The 16,264-nt window shown below is 41.1% G+C and overlaps 1 protein-coding gene across 1 annotated transcript; it reads left to right on the top strand.

Moving 5' to 3' along the window:
• Positions 1 to 4,323: 4,323 nt before the first annotated feature.
• BCL10 (BCL10 immune signaling adaptor) lies at positions 4,324 to 15,143 on the top strand. Its single transcript, XM_060142507.1, has 3 exons — positions 4,324 to 4,635; positions 11,337 to 11,625; positions 14,587 to 15,143. The coding sequence occupies exons 1-3, from the start codon at positions 4,579 to 4,581 to the stop codon at positions 14,940 to 14,942; spliced, it is 702 nt and encodes a 233-aa protein (XP_059998490.1). The 5' UTR covers positions 4,324 to 4,578; the 3' UTR covers positions 14,943 to 15,143.
• The last annotated feature ends 1,121 nt before the right edge of the window (positions 15,144 to 16,264 follow it).

Consider the following 16,264-nt stretch of genomic DNA (forward strand, 5'->3'; position numbering starts at 1 on the left):
TCCCTATCCCACCCCTCTAGGTGGTCACAAACCACCTAGCTGATCTACCTGTGCTATGCGGAAGGGTAAGCTGTGACAAAGTGAGAGAGTGGCATGGACATATATACACTACCAAACGAAAACAGTGTCTTTACAAAGGTAATCAAGTTAAGATCATCCTGGATTAGAGTGGGCCCTAAACCCAAAGATTACTGTCCTTATAAGAAGAAAGACATTTGGAGACAGAGACATAGGAAGAAAACAGATAAAGCCATGTCAAGATGGAGACAGAGACTGGAGTTATACGGCCACAGCCAAGAAATTCCAAGGATGGCCAGCAACCACCAGAAGCTAGGAAGAGGTCAGGAGCAAGTCTTCCCTAGGGCCTTCAGAGGCAGCTTGCATGGCCCTGCCAGTTTTGGACTTCTAGCCTCTAGAACTGTGAGAGAATAAATTTCTGTTGTTTTATGTCCCCGTTTGTGGTAATTTATCACGGCCACCCTAGGAAACTAATACACCAGTCTCGGTCTGTCAGATGCCTAACATCCTCATTTGTAACCACTATGAAATACTGCCTTATGTCTGTAGCACCCAAACTGTATCCTTCATAGTACGTTGATCAGATGCCTTGTATGTCACAGTAAGAGGCAGATGGTGAGCCCAGAAGTCGAGGTGGGGATGGAGGGGGTGGGGAAGAGGTAGAATTATTGCAAGGTAGAGAATGAGCAGAGCGATTTTCTTGAATATATGCCCGAACCTCATTATGTCTGATCCTGTGATTTAGCAGAGAAATGGGAAAGAGTTTGCTTATGAAAGAAGTATGATGCACTAGAAAGCAAGCAGGACTAGGAATGGCAAGGCCCGATGCGAACTAGCTCTGTGATTAGGCACATGACCTTCAGATATGGCTGCTTTGACACAGACTATGTGACTTGGGAACATTGAGACACGGCCTCAAAAACAAAATATTAACCTTTCAGCTTTTAAAACTTTCTAAACTTCTCACTCATTCCCACCCAACCCCTGATCCTCATTTCATAACTCCCACTTCTGACACACAGCAGACACAACTTTTTAGTTAAATAATGAATAAGGGAATGAATAAGGAAGATGGAAGAAAGCTGGAGGTGTCAGAGTGAAATGATGGTCAACAACAAGGAAAGAGTCAGATGCATAGTAAGGGTCATGAAAGAAGGTTCAAGAATCAAAGATGTCTGCCACTGATATTTGGCAATCAAAAGCCGTAATAGATGCAAACGTGGCAAAATATCAATCCTTGTTAAAATCTTGGTAATGAACACTGGGTGTTTGTAACATTATTCTTTATAGTTTAGTGTATTTGAAACATTCTGTTTAAAAAAGAACAATAGAGGACTTCCCTGGTGTTGCAGTGGTTAATAATCCGCCTGGGGCTTCCCTAGTGGCGCAGTGGTTGAGAGTCCGCCAGCCGATGCAGGGGGCACGGGTTCGTGCCCTGGTCCGGGAAGATTCCCACATGCCGCGGAGTGGCTGGGCCCGTGAGCCATAGCCGCTGAGCCTGTGCTCCGCAATGGGAGAGGCCACAACAGTGAGAGGCCCACGTACCGCAAAAAAAAAAAAGAATCCACCTGCCAATGGAGGGGACACGGGTTCGAGCCCTGGTCCGGGAAGATCCCACGTGCCGCGGAGGAACTAAGCCCGTGCAACACAACTACTGAACCTGCGCTCTAGAGCCCGCAAGCCACAACTACTGAGCCCGAGTGCCGCAACTACTGAAGCCCGCGGGCGTAGAGCCTGATGCTCCGCAGAGAGAAGCCACCGCAGTGAGAAGCCCACGCACCACAACGAAGAGTAGCCCCCACTCGCTGCAAGGAGAGAAAGCCCGCGTGCAGCAACAGAGACCCAATGCAGCCAAAAATAAATAATTTTTTAAGATAAATAAATAAATAAAAAATAACAATAGAAGAGCAACCTCATAATGTCCTATGAAAATGGGTGTAGCGAATTGGCTTCGTTCAAATCCCTTTGCTTTGATAGGTTCTGAATCCCCTTCTTCATCAGCAAAGCAGGAATGGTTGTGGCAAAACAGTTCGTCGCTGCACACAGACGGACCAACACTTTGGAGAGAACCTGTGGAAATATACCTGAAAAGACAGAGAATATTCCTTTCACTGGGCTCTGTACTCCTTCTCCTGAGAACTTATGCAAAAGAAATGATAATTCAACAGAAAAAAGGCCTGGGGAATATGGAGATGAAAAATTCACAGACAAATTTGTTATAATAATGAAAAATTGGGAATAACTTAAGGCCACCATGGGGAAGTGCTCTCCACTGCTCCCAGCCTGGTCACATCACCCTCATCTTTGCCAGGATCACTCTGGTAGCTTCCAGCTGATCTCTCTGCTTCCACCCTTACATCTACAATCTATTCTCTACTCCGCAGCCAGAGTGATTCTTTGAAAAGGAAATGAAATCACTTCCCTACTTCTCTTCAAAATGTTCTCACCACCCTAACTGCTTCCAACCCGGCTCTAAGCCAACACCTCCCGGGGCCTGGATGATGGTGCTAGACCCTAAGTGGTCTCCCCTCTTCCATCTTCCCGCCCCTCAAGGCAACAGTGAAAGTGCTCCTTTTTCAAATCATAAACCAGATCATGTCACTCCCCTGTTCAGAACCCTCCAGTGGCTTCCCGTCTGACTCAGAGTATGCCCATATGACTCAGAGCAAAGTCAAAGCAAACTTTTATGGTGGCACACAAGGACCTCATCCCCTTCCCAGTCACACTGGATCCTTTGCATTGGCTGTTCCCTCTAATATTCTTTCTCCATATGTCTATATGGCTCATTCCCTCAATTCCTTCAAGTAGTAACTCAAATCTCCCTTTCTCAATGAGGTCTTCATTAACCACCCTATTTAAAATTTTACTAATCCAAACACCCTGATTCTATTGCCCTGTTTTACATTTTCTCTTAGTATTTATTATTTTCTAACATAATAAATAATTTACATAACATTTTTCAAATGTCTGTCTGCCCTGCTCCAAACACACATATACTAGAATTTAAACTCCAGGAGGAAAGGAATTTTTATCTGTTTTGTTCACAGTTGTTTCCCCAGCACCTAGAACAGTCTCGGGCACATAGCTGACATTCAATAAATGTCATTTGTGAAATGATTTGTGAAATGAAAGAACAAATATTTAAGTAAATTGGGTTATACCAAGAGGATGGAAGGTTAAGCAATCAGAAAAAATACTGTGTATCAATATGGAAAAAGACATGTGAGGTAATGTTAATGTTAAAAGTAGAACCCCCGTGTTGCGATAAAAAACACGTTGGTGTGGCTTTGGCAACGTTGTTCTTTTCTGGTTCTTTTGCTTTCTCTTCCCTTAAATGTTGGGGCTCCCAAGTTCGTTTTCGGTCCTCTTGTCATTTTTATCTACACTCTAGCTTCAAATACCATCTACTTTATTTCTAGTTTATTTAGCATGTTGTCCACACAACCATCTTGAGCCCAGGGCTCTGTTTTGAGCTTTTCACCCACATTACTTTGTATACACCTCTGTTAGTAGCTAGAATACCATTCTGAGAATAGTGGTCTGTTCATCAGTCTCCCCCGATAAAATGGGAGAACTGTTACAGAATAAGATGCCTAGAACATATTTGTAAGGACTCAGTAAATGTTTTAGTAATGTAAGGTGTGTACTGTGTGCCCAGTACCTCTAAGAACCTTACGTATATCATGTCATTTAATTCTCACAGCAGCCCTGTGAGAGGCATGAGGTAGACATAGCATCATTACACGGATGAATAAATAAGGAAATGCGTTTATAATAAAGTGACCCCAAAAAATGCAGACGTTAAATTAGGTGTTAAAGTAGTGGGATCGTAGGCGGTTTTTCTCTTTCAGAAATTTCGTTAATATTGTTGATAGGCTGCATATGCGTCTTGTGTGTGTATGCACGTGTGTCCGTGTGAGACCAAATAATTTTAAAACTTGAGTGGGCAAACACAGCAACAGGAAATCGTTGGGTAGGGTCTGGGAAAAGAGGAGGAACCCAAAAGTACAGACAAGCAGAGACTCGACTCCGCCTGTGAGCTGTCTGCGCAGGCGGCGACGGCCCGCAGGCAGAGCAGCGATGCTCCCCACCCAGGCAAACGACTCCTTTCAGTGAGGCCAACCCGCGGCCACATGCAAATAATCTGGAGGCTGTGGGCGGAGCCACTGCTGAAAGGCTCCGGCCGGGGGGCGGGGAGAAGGGTGACCCATGGGCTGGCTCCGATTGGCTCCCACAGAGACGGGGCGGGCTCTCCCGAAGGCCCGGCCTCACCGAGGGGCGGGGCCTGGGCTTGGGCCTCTTGGAGAGGGAAGGAGCGGGAACTCGAGATCCGCGTCGGGAAGTTTAGGTCGGCTGAGCCCTCGGCTCCCAAAGGCAGAGCCGGAAGCGCTACAGTTTGACCCACGAGTCCATCTGTTTTCGAAGGCGTAGCCCTCTTCCTCCCGACCCTCTCCGCCTCCCCCTCTGCCCCTTCATCCGGAGGCCGAAGCCCCCAGCCTGGGCGGGGCGGCGCAGCCCGAGCTCCCGGACCCGGAAGAAGCGCCATCTCCCGCCTTCACCATGGAGCCCACTGCGCCGTCCCTCACCGAGGAGGACCTGACTGAAGTGAAGAAGGACGTGAGTAGCAAAACCTTGCCCGGGCACCGCCGAGGGCCGGGGGCGGGCGGAGCGGGGGGGGGGGCTGCATTCCTGCAGCGAGGAAACCTCGCGTCCTAGTCCGAGTCGGAATCGGAGGAGGAGCCCGCGGTCTGAGAAGCGAAACGTCCGGGCACAGCAGGACCGCGGCGAGCCCTGCATCCGAGGGACCTTGGTGGAAGTGATCTGATCCCCGCTGACCTGTTAATCCACGTTTTAAATCAATAAAAGCAGGGCTTGGGTTTCAGAAATCTTGTTCAGTGGAGCGTTTCTTTACAGTCAGCTTCTTGCCCACTGCTCACCCATCCCCTGGTGATTTCACCCCAGCTGCGCTTTGGAGCTGCGTTGTTAGGGATCGACGACTCAAGTTCATCCTTGAGCCAGACTGCCTTGGCTGCTGGCTCAACCTGGAGCAAAAGCTGGACCAGATAAAGCATCCCAAGCAGTGGATCAAATACGTGAAACTTGCAAAGGGGGTTGGGGGAAGCTGGACTGTTGAAAGCACAACCCGGAATTCCCCTAGTAAGCAAACGCCCACGTATTTAAATTGAAGGGGCGCGGAGGGGGCGGGGGATGAATACATGAAGCGGAGAATTAATTTACAGGTAAACGTTGGAGATATTCAGCAGCTAAATTATGCTCTTCTGCTTGGATGCTGAAGTGCACAAATCTTAGTATTTATTCGTAAAGAATGACTTTGTTGAGGTCTGACTTGTTTCTCTTTTCCTTTGCTTTTAGTTAACTTGTTTTGCCATGTAAGACATATGAGTACCATTAAAATACTTTATATTAATTCAAATTCAAAACAATATGAACATGAATTGTGTTCTGGCTTAACACTGCAGTACTTATACAAAATCATCTTTGTGAATTGGACAGGACAGCAGCTTTTTAAATGTTTGTGTGCTTCCTTTTACCCTCACCTGTAAGGTTTATTACACTGTACTCAATTACAGTTGGTATGACTCTTTAGCAAAAGGAGACTGGTTATGACTGTGCCTTAGTTTCCTCCTTCAACAGATAATTGTGGAGCACTTACATGGAAAGTACTGTTCTTGGGCCTGGAAAGGTATAAAAAAATGACAGGCCCCTGCTTTACATTCTAGTTGAGTTAAGACTGGGACATTGATAACTAATAAAGAATAAATGAGTATTGTGTTTTTCAAGATTTGTGCCAGTAAAAACATGAACTTCAAGAGCTAGGCCTACTGTATTCCAGACACTCTGTCACACAATTTACAATGTTCTCATTTAATCTGTACAACAACCTCTAAGGCAGATAATTGTCTTTCCCATTTTATAGTTGATAAAACAGGTAGTGAGAGGTTACAAGTGGGAGGATATAAAGCCTGTACATAAACACAGATGTGAAGGGTGGCTTCTAGGCCTTTTTTTTTTTCCATCAGTTCATTGATATTATCCATCTCCATGATTTCAATTTACAGCTATATAAGAAATCCATAACCTTGGGGAATCCTGGACACGTTTCAGGACATCTGTGAAAAAAAATATGTGCACATTTTCTTCTTAGAAATTTTTTTCATGATGTTTTCAGAATCGTTTATGACCTTAGGAGTTTTAAAATTATAATCCACATATTTGGACTTCCTTCTTTCTCAACTCTAAGTGCTTATTTCCAAATATCTACTGGAAATCCACTTTTATATCCTTCAGATTCCTCACTTTGTCTAAAATTGAACTTTTTATCATCCTTCCCCCAAAGCCACTTGCTGTTTCTGCTGTATTCTCTGTCGTGATGAATCCATGGGGATTGGCTGCTGATACCAAAATTCATGGATGCGGGCTTCCCTGGTGGCACAGTGGTTGAGAGTCCGCCTGCCGATGCAGGGAACACGGGTTCGTGTCCCGGTCCGGGAGGATCCCACATGCCACGGAGCGGCTGGGCCCGTGAGCCATGGCCGCTGGGCCTGTGCGTCCGGAGCCTGTGCTCCGCAACGGGAGAAACCGCAACAGTGAGAGGCCTGCGTACCGCAAAAAAAAAAAAAAAAAAGAAATTCATGGATGCTCAAGTCCCTTTTATAAAATGGCGTAGTATTTGCATGTAACCTACACACATCTGCCCATATACTTTGAATTATCTCTAGATTACTTATAACACCTAGTACAATGTGAATACTGTGTAAATAGTTGTAAATACAATGTAAATGCTATATAAATAGTTGACCCACACAGCAAATTCAAGTTTTGCTTTTTGGAACTTTATGGAATTTTTTTTTTTTTTTGGTTGTGTTGGGTCTTCGTTGCTACGCGCGGGCTTTCTCTAGTTGCGGCAAGCGGGGGCTACTCTTCGTTGCAGTGCGCGGCTTCACACGCGGAGCACGGGCTCTAGGCGTGGGGCTTCAGTAGTTGTGACACGTGGGCTCTAGAGCACAGGCTCAGTAGTTGTGGCGCACGGGCTTAGTTGCTCTGCGGCATGTGGGATCTTCCCGGGCCAGGGCTCGAACCCGTGTCCCCTGCTTTGGCAGGCGGATTCTTAATCACTGTGCCATCAGGGGAGCCCCTGGAATTTTTTTTCCCAAATATTTTCCATCCACTGTCGGTTGAATCCGAGGGTGTGGAACCTGCAGATACAGAGGACCGACTGTACCACCACTTATCCACATGGAAACTTCCACTTCTTTTTTTTTTTTTCAGGCTCCCACTTCTTCACTATACTCCTTCTCCCTGTGTGCTCCATCTAGTTGTTTACCTCTCTTTTGTTGAATTTAGTTCAGTTTCATAAATATGGACTACACACTGTGAGACTGATACTGCCATTGATTCTAACAGTTCAGAAATTAAAAACTAACACACAATCTTAGTTTGAGAAGAGCTCAACTTCTTGGGGGGTGGGGGGGACATGTAAAATGACAATTGCAAATCACAGAATAAGTGCAATGAATTTTACATTCATCCAAAACATTATCTACTTAGCACTCTGCTAAATGCAGGATATACAGAGTTGAACAGAATGTGCCTGGTTCTTGCCTGCTTTTAACATGTGGGTTCTTAAGGTTGAAAACAAATAAATGTATAATTCCAAATTATGGTAAGTACTATGAAGGAGACAAACAGGTGTTGAGCCAATAACAAGATAAGAGGGGAAATCTACTTGAGATAGGATGGTCAGGGAAGGTTATTAACATTTTTTAAACTGGTTCCTGAAGGCTATGACAGAACTGGAGAAGAGCATTCTAGGCAGAATAGAATTTTCAAAGGATCTAAGGCAGGCAAGATCTTGGGGAAATTGGAAAAAGGCAGAGAGTGCCTAGAGGTGAAGTTAGGATGGTGGGCTAGTGCCAAATTATGAAGGGTCTTACAGATGGTAGTAAAGTGGGATTTTTTTCCCAAGTGTAGTAGAGACCTATTGAAGAATTATATTTTTAAAAATCCCTCTGCCTAATGTATGGACTGGAGCGAGCAAAAGGGAGAAGAGGGAAACTAGTGAGGAGATCCTTGGAATTTACGTAGTTGAGAGATGATGGTGATTCGGATCAGGGTACAGGCAGTGGAGATGGATGGAACAGGAGAATTCCAGATGCATATTTTAAACAGTAATGATAGGACTTGGTTATGGTTTGAATGTGAGAGTTAAGGAAGAGAGTGGAATCAGATTAGTAAGTGGAAATGTCAAATCAGCAATTAGACCTATCAGTTCGAAGATCAAAAGAGAGATCTGAGCTAGAAATAAAAGTGTGGGATTAAGTGAGTTTACCTGGGGAACTTGAGAGCTAGAAGGGAAAGGGAGACCATAGAAAAGTTTTAAAAAGTAAGAAGTTATGGCCACAGAGATGGGAAGAAAGCCAGGAGAGTGTGGTATTCATATAAGACAAGAAAAGAGTATTTCAGGAAGGGAGTGATCAGCTGTGTTCACGCTGCTGAGAAGTGAGATGAAGACTGAAAAGTATTAGATTTAGTGATAAGGAGACCCTTGGTGACTTTGAGAAGAGTAGTGGGACAGAGTGAAAATGTCTGGGAGTGAGTTGGGAGATATAAGTGGAGTCCTGTTGTATAGAAAAGTGAAGTGCATACACTGGGTGCTGTAAAGGCAGGAGAGGAGTACTCATTTGGGGGAGTTTAAGTAAAGTTACCTGAAGGAGATGACCACTGTCCTGAATTTTAAAAGATGAATAGGGATATGGGAAAAGAAAACAAGGCAAAGGTAACGACTTAAAGAAATGTAGTGGAAAACAGCAGTTTTAGGAAGAACATAAAGTTCCAGAACATAGAGTAAGCTGGAGAGGTAGGCAGGCTCCATACTATAAAGCACCTGCCTGCCATCATCAAGTAGCTGTGATTTATTGAATACCTACTGTGTCAAGCCTTCATATGCACTGTCCCATTTAGTCCTCCTACAGGTCCTGCTAGGTATTTACTATTTTTTTTACCAATAAGGGACCTGAGGCTTAGAGAGGTTAAGTAACTTCCCCCAGCTCTCACAGGAGTATGTGGCAGATTCAAGATTTGAACTGAGGTTGGTCTGAGTCCAGAGCCATGCTCTTCACTTCTCTGCTATTCTGCTATAGTTGAGAAACTTTATCCTTTAAGTCGAGGTGGAACACAGTGTTTTAATTTTTTAAAAAATTAACTAACAACATTTCAGTATTGGTAGAATTCATGTAACACTCCAGATTTCCATTTTTTCTTGAAAAATTAGAAGGTCTGATAGATGTGTGAAGGAAGAAGTTGAGCGGGGTGGGGAGAGAAGGAAGAACTACAACTAGGTGTCTTGTTAATAGTCGATGCAAGATATATAGGGACCCGAACTAGGACAATGCTAATAATAGGGATGGAGTGAAGGGGCAGCTTAGATAAATATTGGGGTAGATTGGCAGGACTTGGTGGGTGGGTGATCTGATCGAATGTGCCAAGTGAGTGAAAGAGAGGAAAAGTCAAGGATGAGTTGTAGGTTTATAGCATGGTTGGATGGATGGTGGTACTCGCAAGTGAGCTGAGAATGTCAGAGGAAAACGATAGGGGAAGATAACAAAATTGGTTTTGGACATGTTGAATTTTAAGTACCATTGGGATCTCTAGGTGGAGAAAGTCTTGATCACATAGGAAAATTTAGAAATCATCAACGTATGGTAGCAATGACAACAAATGAGGTTTTCCAAGGAGTTCATTTTTTAAATCTATTTTTCTCTCTCCTCATCCCCACAGCTTAAATTGGTTCACTCAGCTTATCATATGTAAGATATTGCAGCAGTCTTCTAATTGCTCTCCTTTGACCCCAATTTTTGCTTTCCCCCAACCCTCTGTAAAAATTTTCTTATTGCCTCTTATTTATAAACCTTTGATGAGGTTTTGACTATAGGGAAATGTAATTTCCCTCATTGCCTACCTTTCATGCCTCTAGGTCAGGTGTAGTCTCTGTAAATTTCCCAGGTCCTGGAGGCAGAGTTGGTTGCTTCCCCAGTATTTGACCTATATCTTTTTTTCCAGGTCATATTCCATTGTCTCATAATTTTTAGCTTGAGTTGATAATGTATTCTTCAACTAGACCATGTGCCCTTTGCATGCAGGTTTCAAGTCTTGTTCATCTTTGCATATCCACTGCTCAGCACTTGGCAAATTTGGCATTTAGATATGTGAAATGTTTCTCGTGGGAATTCAGTGGACTGAGAACTGTAGGAACCCTTCACCTAACCTACTTTTCTGCCACCATATACTCTCATATACTTTGAAGATTTTCCATTGTCTTTAGTTCATCATTGTCAGTGTGAATCAAGTTAGTCATCATTGTCATCATCACTAACATTTACTCATCACTTACTATGTACCAGGCACTTTCTCAAGTGCTTTACGTGTGTTAATTTATTTCTCATTACACTCAGATGAGGAAACTGAGGCACAGAGGAGTTAAGTTACCCAAGATTGCATATTTAGTAAATGGAGGAGCTATAATACCGTCACTCACATCAAATTGTTGATACCATTTATTAGGACCCACATTGATTTTTGACTAATTAAGCCTCATTAGGCAATTCTCAGGTCTAGGCCTGTGTATGTGATTTCTTTTTATTTCTTTAATTTTTTCCAATATCCACTATTCCTTTAGGTTTCTTTCCCCCCATACCTTTCTACCTTCCTTCTACCAAGGCTGAGTTAGACTACAGTCTTGCCAACTGACTCCAAAGATAGACCCAGTAGGGTCCCTTTTGTTTTAGGTTCTTTCTTTTTCTTTCTCTCTCTCTCTCTTTGTGTGTGTGTGTGTGTGGTTTCACTCTAGAAAGATGGAAAATTAATAACATGAGAAAGTTATAAACTGAGTTATCCTCTCTGGTCCTGACTAATCCTGGATTCCTTGCTAAATGGAAACTAAAATGTACAGTAACCTCTGCTCTCAACTTTACCTCTGAAGGCCCTCAGCAGACCTCCCTACTTCCACAGACCCAAGCCCCCTAGATTAGACTGGCCCCCTCCTCACAACAGTTTGGTCTTGGTTTATAGATATGAAGATGAGATCAGAGCAGTGAGGAAGCAGTGAGGAATATCTAGTCAGGGACCTACTTCTGTCTAACCGGACCTTCATTTTAATAGCATGCCTTTAGTAGGGCTGAGCCTCCTGACTTCAGGATGTTTTCTCTCACCAGTCAGATTCCTAACTAATCAGTCACCTTTGTGATTTCCTTAGGTGTTAAAAAAAAAAGATACATTGAGGCATTTTTTATATCTTTTAGGCTTTAGAAAATTTGCGTGTATACCTGTGTGAAAAAATCATAGCTGAGAGACATTTTGATCATCTACGTGCAAAAAAAATACTCAGTAGAGAAGACACTGAAGAAATTTCTTGTCGAACATCAAGTAGAAAAAGGGCTGGAAAATTGTTAGACTACTTACAAGAAAACCCCAAAGGACTAGATACCCTGGTTGAATCTATTCGGCGAGAAAAAACACAGAACTTCCTGATACAGAAGATTACAGATGAAGTGTTAAAACTTAGAAATATAAAACTAGAACATCTGAAAGGTAAGAAATCTTAGTTATCCAAAAGTTCATTTAAATGTAACAATGCTTTTATAAGTAGAATGCAAAACAAAACAAAAACCTAGGTGTGATCATTTTGCTTTTATTCAAAAAGTTCAACCTTTAGAATTACATTCAATTTGCATTTTTTTACCTTATTTGATGTCATTACATTGCAAAAGTGAAATATCACTCAGTGTTCTGTATTTATATTCGTTTAACAACACATTTATAGAAAACAACTACAATGGAATCCCAGTATACACAGGAGTTTGTTTCTAAAGTCATCAGAATGCAAGATTAATCTGTTCAAAAGTAACCCCTGAAAATGCATATCACGCATAAAGAACAGTGTATAGGTAAAGTATTTTACCTTTGATAAACTCTGATAGTTTTTCTCCCACCAGTTGATTACATGATGAAGTAGTTGGCTTATGTTGGTAAGAATCATCGTGTATAAGTTATATATAACTTTAAACACTAGAATTACACTCAGTGTTGCAAAATGAGAGAGGCATAAAACTGAGATTGATTAAGGGAGTAGCAGATTTACCTCTTCGTCTCACCCTCACCCCAGAGCACACACTCACTAAATTGGAATGCTGTGTAGAATTGTTTGCACGATTTAAATCCCCCTCTCCCTCCAAACCCCCATCTTTCTCTGTCTCTCTCTACAGAGCACTTAAGATAAATGTGCATGCGATACAGCTCTATTCCAGCTGTTCTAGGCAAGGGAAACATAAATTAGTAATTTAGGGCTTTTCTCTTAAGGAACTCAGTCTATAAATCCATGTTGGAACACAGATGAAGTTTCCCCTTGAGCCATATTTAAGAAAATAGTTTCTCTTTCATGGGACAGAAATGCTGACTGTATTGTGAAGTTGAAAAACTAGTGGAAAAAATTGACGTACAAATGTACTTTACAGACTCTGCAGGTTTTACATAAAATCTGTCAACTCAGGAAGTTCTGTGCCTGTAGACCATTGGGTTGAATATTTGCTGAGCCTAAAAGAGAGACAAATTGTGTTTGTGTTTATTCTTTCCACACTGAGGCTAATTGTTGGCTATACCCTTTGGATATGATAGAATTCTTTGTTCAGAACAACCTCTGTCATTTAAGTAAACTGTTAGGTTGAGAACCAGGACATTCTCTATTTAATGTGAAGAGGAGACCTGGGTTCTAGCCGTCCCCTTGCATGAAGTAGTCCTGGAATGTTGGGCATGACTTCACTGTTCCAGGCCTCTGTCTTCTCATCTCTAATAGTGAGAGGCTATCCCGGATGACCTGTAGAATCCCTTCCACTTGTAACACCCCGTGATTCAAGAATTGGAAGTAAGAGAAATGGAAATAAAAACAAAAATAAACAAATGGGACCTAATGAAACTTCAAATCTTTTGCACAGCAAAGGAAACCATAAACAAGAACAAAAGACAACCCTCAGAATGGGAGAAAATATTTGCAAATGAAGCAACTGACAAAGGATTAATCTCCAAAATTTATAAGCAGCTCATGCAGCTCAATAACAAAAAAACAAGCAACCCAATCCAAAAATGGGCAGAAGACCTAAATAGACATTTCTCCAAAGAAGATATACAGTTTGCCAACAAACACATGAAAGAATGCTCAACATCATTAATCATTAGAGAAATGCAAATCAAAACTACAATGAGATATCACCTCACACCAGTCAGAATGGCCATCATCAAAAAATCTAGAAACAATAAATGCTGGAGAGGGTGTGGAGAAAAGGGAACCCTCTTGCACTGCTGGTGGGAATGTGAATTGGTTCAGCCACTATGGAGAACAGTATGGAGGTTCCTTAAAAAACTACAAATAGAGCTACCATATGACCCAGCAATCCCACTACTGGGCATATACCCTGAGAAAACCATCATTCAAAAAGAGTCATGTACCAAAATGTTCTTTGCAGCTCTATTTACAATAGCCTGGAGATGGAAACAACCTAAGTGTCCATCATTAGATGAATGGATAAAGATGTGGCACATATATACAATGGAATATTACTCAGCCATAAAAAGAAACGAAATTGAGCTATTTGTAATGAGGTGGATGGACCTAGAGTCTGTCATACAGAGTGAAGTAAGTCAGAAAGAGAAAGACAAATAACGTGTGCTAACACATATATATGGAATTTAAGAAAAAAAAATGTCATGAAGAACCTAGGGGTAAGACAGGAATAAAGACACAGACCTACTAGAGAATGGACTTGAGGATATGGGGAGTGGGAAGGGTAAGCTGTGACAAAGTGAGAGAGAGGCATGGACATATATACACTACCAAACGTAAAATAGCTAGCTGGTGGGAAGCAGCTGCATAGCACAGGGAGATCAGCTTGGTGCTTTGTGACCACCTAGAGGGGTGGGATAGGGAGGGTGGGAGGGAGGGAGACACAAGAGGGAAGAGATATGGGAACATATGTATAACTGATTCACTTTGTTATAAAGCAGAAACTAACACACGATTGTAAACCAATTATACTCCAATAAAGATGTAAAAAAAATTTTTTAATAAAAAAAGAATTGGAAGTAATTAACTCATAGAATTTTAGCATATACCCAGTTTAAAATTGGGGTAAATTTTTTTGTGTGTGTGTGCTGGAGTGCTAAAGAATATTTTTTAGTTGTGAAAGCTATTTCTTATTTTATGAATAATTTCAGGGGCTACTTTATTTTTTCTAGGTCCTTCAGTGGTTAAGTATAAATACACAGATTGAATGTGAATTGTAGCATGTCATTTAGCTTCCTTGAGATTATTCCTATATCTAGAAAATGTAAATAATAGTATGCTTCATGATTGTCAGGAAAAGCAGATAAAATGTGAAATGGATTATGACAATATATAAACTGCTATTTAAATTTGTGTAATCTTTAAAAAGTTCGAAGATGGGTGTGGACTCAGTTTTCTAGTTACTTTTCATTTACATCTGAATAATTTTATTGTAGGACTGAAATGTAGCAGCTGTGAGCCTTTTCCAGATGGAGCCACAAACAACCTCTCTAGATCAAATTCAGATGACAGTAATTTCTCTGAAAAACTGAGAGCATCCACCGTCATATACCATCCAGAAGGAGAATCCAGCACAGCCCCCTTTTTTTCTACTGATTCTTCTCTAAATTTGCCTGTTCTAGAAGTAGGCAGAACTGAAAACCCCACCTTCTCTTCAACTACGCTTCCTAGACCTGGGGACCCTGGGGCTCCTCCTTTGCCACCAGAGCTGCAGTTAGAAGAAGAAGGAACTTGTGGAAACTCTAGTGAGATGTTTCTTCCCTTAAGATCACGTGCTCTTTTGCGGCAATGACAGTTTACTGCATTTTAATTTTTTTAATGGTGACAAAAAATATTTGAAAGGATATGAATCATCTTATAAAATTGCTATAATGACTTATTAACATTTGATACATGTCTTATAATGCAACGTAAACATACTTTGTAAATAGAATTTTTTAGAATAAAAGAAGTATACTTGTAGATAGCTAAAGTAACTCTTGTTGATCATGTACTCTTCAGTATTTTCTCTTCATTTTTGAGGTAATTTAGTGTTTTCACTTTTTTTTATGTTTTAAGACTAATTTTAATAGAGAACATTTCTCTGTTTGAGAATAGAGTCTTAGGCTGGGAACAATGTTTCTTCTCTGTGCATTTGTGCTAGTAAGTTTCACAGTCTAATAGTCCTTTCCAACCATGCAACAGTACATTTTCAGAATTAAGCTGTTCCTATTCATAATAAAGCCAATCACTGCTGGGAAAACTGCCAGCTACAGAAAAGAATCTTTTTCCCACTCAATTGGGCTTACAGGTACTTAGAAAGTCCCCTTCTGATTCAGAGAAATATCTAATGGAGTTTGAGCCACCTACGGTGCCAATTTGCCAAAATACATTTCTTATTAATCTTACTAATTAATACTACTTTCTTAAGATTTTCACACTCTTTGCTTTATCATTTTCATTCCTAAAGAAAAATCTTGACATAAACTTCAGTTATTACATATAATTTAATGAGATTTTAAAAATACTTTTTCTGTACTTTTTGTTCCCTTTTAATGAGGACCACTGTACAGTTGAAATAATTAGAACAAAATGGTTTTTGTGTGTGTATATGTGACAATTCTGTTTTTAGTACTATTTGGAACAAGCGGGCCATTAGCTAGATATGTCTTTTTGTTCTATGACAAAGTTTGACTAATTTTACAAATTTATAAATCTTCTTTCATTATTTTCATTAAACTATATCTATTTCTAGATATCTGTCTCATATATATTTCCACTACTTGCAAAAAGCAGAGATGGAAATATGCTATTAAGAATAAATGTTTTTAAGTTGTAGTGCTGTGTTTTGGAAGTTTCAGATTTTCCAATAGGAAATAAATACCTAAAACTTTTTTATATGCACCAATTTTAATAGGAAACATTAATTCAGGTTGTAAGATGGAGTTGCACTTCTGGATGGACTGATGAAATTATCAATCGTGAAGAAGACTGGCATATTGATTTTTAAAAAATTTTAAAGACTGGGTGATTTTTGTAGTATAAACATTTTTTAACGATTATGGAGAAATATGTTTCACCTCCAGGGTAGCATAACAAAATAGTGGCAATTAAAAAAAAAATAGTGGTGTAATA

This window comes from Lagenorhynchus albirostris, chromosome 2 (assembly GCF_949774975.1).
Source record: "Lagenorhynchus albirostris chromosome 2, mLagAlb1.1, whole genome shotgun sequence".
NCBI lineage: Eukaryota > Metazoa > Chordata > Mammalia > Artiodactyla > Delphinidae > Lagenorhynchus > Lagenorhynchus albirostris.